General features: G+C 40.9%; 1 protein-coding gene across 1 annotated transcript; it reads left to right on the top strand.

Moving 5' to 3' along the window:
- Positions 1–2,224: 2,224 nt before the first annotated feature.
- On the top strand, positions 2,225–3,476 carry LOC140429469 (hydroxycarboxylic acid receptor 2-like). The gene has a single exon (XM_072516503.1). The coding sequence runs from the start codon at positions 2,279–2,281 to the stop codon at positions 3,341–3,343; it is 1,065 nt and encodes a 354-aa protein (XP_072372604.1). The 5' UTR covers positions 2,225–2,278; the 3' UTR covers positions 3,344–3,476.
- The last annotated feature ends 257 nt before the right edge of the window (positions 3,477–3,733 follow it).

Genomic DNA, 3,733 nt, shown 5'->3' on the forward strand with positions numbered 1-3,733 from the left:
CACAAAGATACATTTAGGCTCTGTGCCTGCCTGAATCTTGCATTGTCCACATTTCCCTTTAGGCTTTGCGAACATCCATGTTTGTTGTTGTAAGTTGCCATCCCAGATGGCTACACCGGTTTTATTCTGCATTCTTGTATTTGGTTGTTTGCTTCTCTCTCAAATTCGTGGACTCCAGAAATTAGCATGTGTATACCTCCACTGATCTCTGAGTCATCTAGGAAAACTGTTTCTACTTATAGGTCGATTTACACCCGATTCTGTCTAGATGCCTGCTAATCCCATTCCTGGGAATGTTGCATTACATCATGCCTTTTGAATGCTGGCTACTGCTGGCTACTAGGCAGATTTCTACCTGTTGCTGGGCTCATCGCATCATATCATGCCTTGTTAAATTTATTTTATTGCTGTTACTCAGCAGATCCATGACATAATGAAATGAAATGAAAATCACTTATTGTCACAAGTAGGCTTCAAATGAAGTTACTGTGAAAAGCCCCTAGTTGCCACATTCTGGCACCTGTTCAGGGAGGCTGGTACGGGAATTGAACCGTGCTGCTGGCCTGTCTTGGTCTGCTTCAAAGCCAACGATTTAGCCGTGTGTTAAACCAGCCCCTAGCAGGAAAGATTTTCATGTCAGCCATGCCCCCTTAATGGTGTAACATGGACACATCTCGATCACTAGAATATGCAAAACACTGTGAAGAGTGGATCTTGAAAAAAGAACAGAGGACACTGCAAAAACTCAACCGGTCAGCCAGCATCTATCAGGAAAGAAACAGAATTAATGGTTCGAGTCCATTGACTCTTCATCAGAACTGAAAAGAGGTAGGATATAGAAACTGCAGCAAAAAGTAGCAATTTTAAGAACAAAAGGTGGATGACCTGGTGTGAGAGAGGGAGGGGGATGTTTTGCATTGTGGCAATACATGTATGTAATATTTTTTTTAAAAGGAATGCTTAAGATGGAGGAGAAAGCTCAACATATAAAATTGCTGAAGTTAATGTTGAGTCCCGAGGTTCAATTTGCCCAACCAGAAGATGAGATGCTCCCCCTCAAGCTTGCCCCAGGCTTCTCAGGAGCATTGCCATAGGCCAAGGATAGATATGTGGGTACATACCTATGAGAGTAAAGTGCTGACTTAAAACTGATCTCTAACCCTGATATACGCGGCATAACTTTCCAGTTGGGGACCAAAAACTCCCACTGGAAACATTAAGGATGTTACTGAGATGGAATTAACATAATTTGGAGATCTGTACAATTGCCTTCCTTGGTGCCAGGTGCACCACCCTTTTTATGTATTAATAAATTGCCTTTTCTCCAGGCCAGTCAGGCAAATAGAACAATGGTCTCAAAGCGAGACTGTCAAAATGCTCAGTATCCATACACACACTCTCTCCAGCCATCCTGCAATCTTGTGCCCTGTCTGCCATTTCATCAGCCACATATCATGGGCAACATCTTAAAATTCAACGCAGCCGCTGCTGACCCCAGAAGAAGGTATAATTTATCCATTAACATCTTTACACTATCTAGAATTCAAAAAGACCAAGTCATCAATCTACAGGATTAGGGTAAAACTAGACTAGAAACAGTTTAACCGAGTCTGCCACTTTTGTAAAACACTGGTGTGCGTGCGAATGTGAAGCCTTGACCATGTGTGTGTGAGGGAGAGTTGGGGTGTTTTCATTATATTTTTAGATTGGGCGTTAAGAGAATAAAGAATACTTCCTTTTATTTTAAAACAACCCGTTAAGAAAACGTCTCTGAGTCTTTTACAATCACAGCACTTAAAGTTTTTATTTTCCATTGTCTTGCAAAATGTTGCCAGAATGTTATTTTCACGGCAAGTGCACACGGCAGCGAGACCAGGAAAGGAGTCTCCAGAGAGTATAAACTATTGATCTGTAAACTGCAGTACAAAACAAACGTGGAACAGTGAAAAAACGGTTGCTGATTGACTGCCTGCCCAGTTAACACTGCTCTCACAAAACAATTTCAATCCCTTACAGTCCAGTGTTCCATGTTCAATGTTCTGATAAATCACTATTTTAACAAATAACGCTTTTCAAAACCTAAATGTATTGTAATAGGGATGAATGATTTCGCTGCAAATACGTCTTTAAGGATTTCCTGGCGTTTCGCTGTAACTTTGTTGTATCAGATCACCGCCCACAATTTGTGATGTAATGTGAAGAACTGTTTATAAAGTTGTGGATCATTCAGTTAACCAACTCATTTCTGCATTTGTGTGACTGAGCAATACCGCCCACAATGGACAACGGGACGTGTGTTTTTGAGAAAGAGGTTCCTGCATCCTATAATGCCCCCATAATTATTGTAACGTTTATCCTCGGATTCGTTGGAAATGTGATTGCTTTATGGATCTTCTGTTTCCATATAAAATCCTGGAAATCAAACACTGTTTATTCACTGAATCTGGCGATTGCAGACACTCTGTTAATCTGCTGTTTACCATTTCGAGCAGATTACTATGTCCGTGAGAAGAATTGGATCTTTGGTGATGCTCCATGTCGTCTGAATATATTTTTGATTTCCCTAAACCGGACAGGGAGCATCATGTTCCTCACATTAATGGCCATCGATCGCTATTTCAAAGTGGTCCACCCTCACCACAGAGTGAACAAGATACCTACACGCGGTGCAGTGAAGGTAACAGGCGCCTTCTGGATTCTGGCAGTGGCTATCTGTTCGCACCTTTTAGCAGAACCTCACACCTTTGAACATGGCGATGTGAAATACTGTGAACCCTTTGCTATAGAGGAGCGTCTAAAAGCTACAGTAATTTGGACCGATATTGTTTTTATTGTTTTCAAGTTTGGTTTACCAGCTCCGATTATCCTGTTCTCCACGTCCTGTATAATCTGGAAATTAAAACAGATGAAAACTGAATCGAGGGGTAAATATCAGCGAGCAGTGAAGCTTGTGATAGTTGTGGCAGCAGTTTTTGTTCTGTGTTTCTTGCCCACAAACATTGCTGTAATCGCTGTTTTAATCACCAGGCTAAAAGGTCCTGGAAACTGCAAGTCATATGAAACAGCTGTTCATATATTTTATAATACACTATTTATGACATATCTGAACACGGTGCTGGATCCAGTTATTTACTACTTTTCAAGCTCGAAGTTTAAAAATACTTTGACGAAAGCGCTTGCCCCTCTTAATTTAAGATGTTTCCGATCAACAACTCGTCGTTCAACACGAGGAGGACCCAGAAGAGAAATGGTTGGAGGTCAAGATGTAGAAGTGACCCAGGACTGTAATACCCGCGATCAAATCCAGTCAGAAATGACACCGACTGTAACATCTACCGATTAATTGTCACCTTGTATAATTAATGTATAGTCTATGAATAAATGCGAAACGGTGGAAATTAATGGATTTGATGACTTTTAAAAGCAGCTGATTTGTTTTGGACAAATGAATGCTGCAATAAACTGCATTATTTAAACTCAGGGTATTCACAGGCCAATATTTATTTTTATTCTATAGAGTAACGGAATGATTTCTGCAGGGGTTTCAGATCTAAGTAACGGTCAATGAAAGGTCAGAAAACATTTGTAGAGCAATAAGGAGACTATTTTGTACAACCGAGTAAGGCTCCCGCAAATTTGGGATTGTTCTCCATTTCCTGGCAGGTGAGATTTGTGCACGTTATTGACAAGACGCCATGAGTCAGTGGGGGTGCGGAAGTATTTTCGTGGCGTT

This window comes from Scyliorhinus torazame, chromosome 1 (assembly GCF_047496885.1).
Source record: "Scyliorhinus torazame isolate Kashiwa2021f chromosome 1, sScyTor2.1, whole genome shotgun sequence".
In the NCBI taxonomy this organism is placed as follows: Eukaryota; Metazoa; Chordata; class Chondrichthyes; order Carcharhiniformes; family Scyliorhinidae; genus Scyliorhinus; species Scyliorhinus torazame.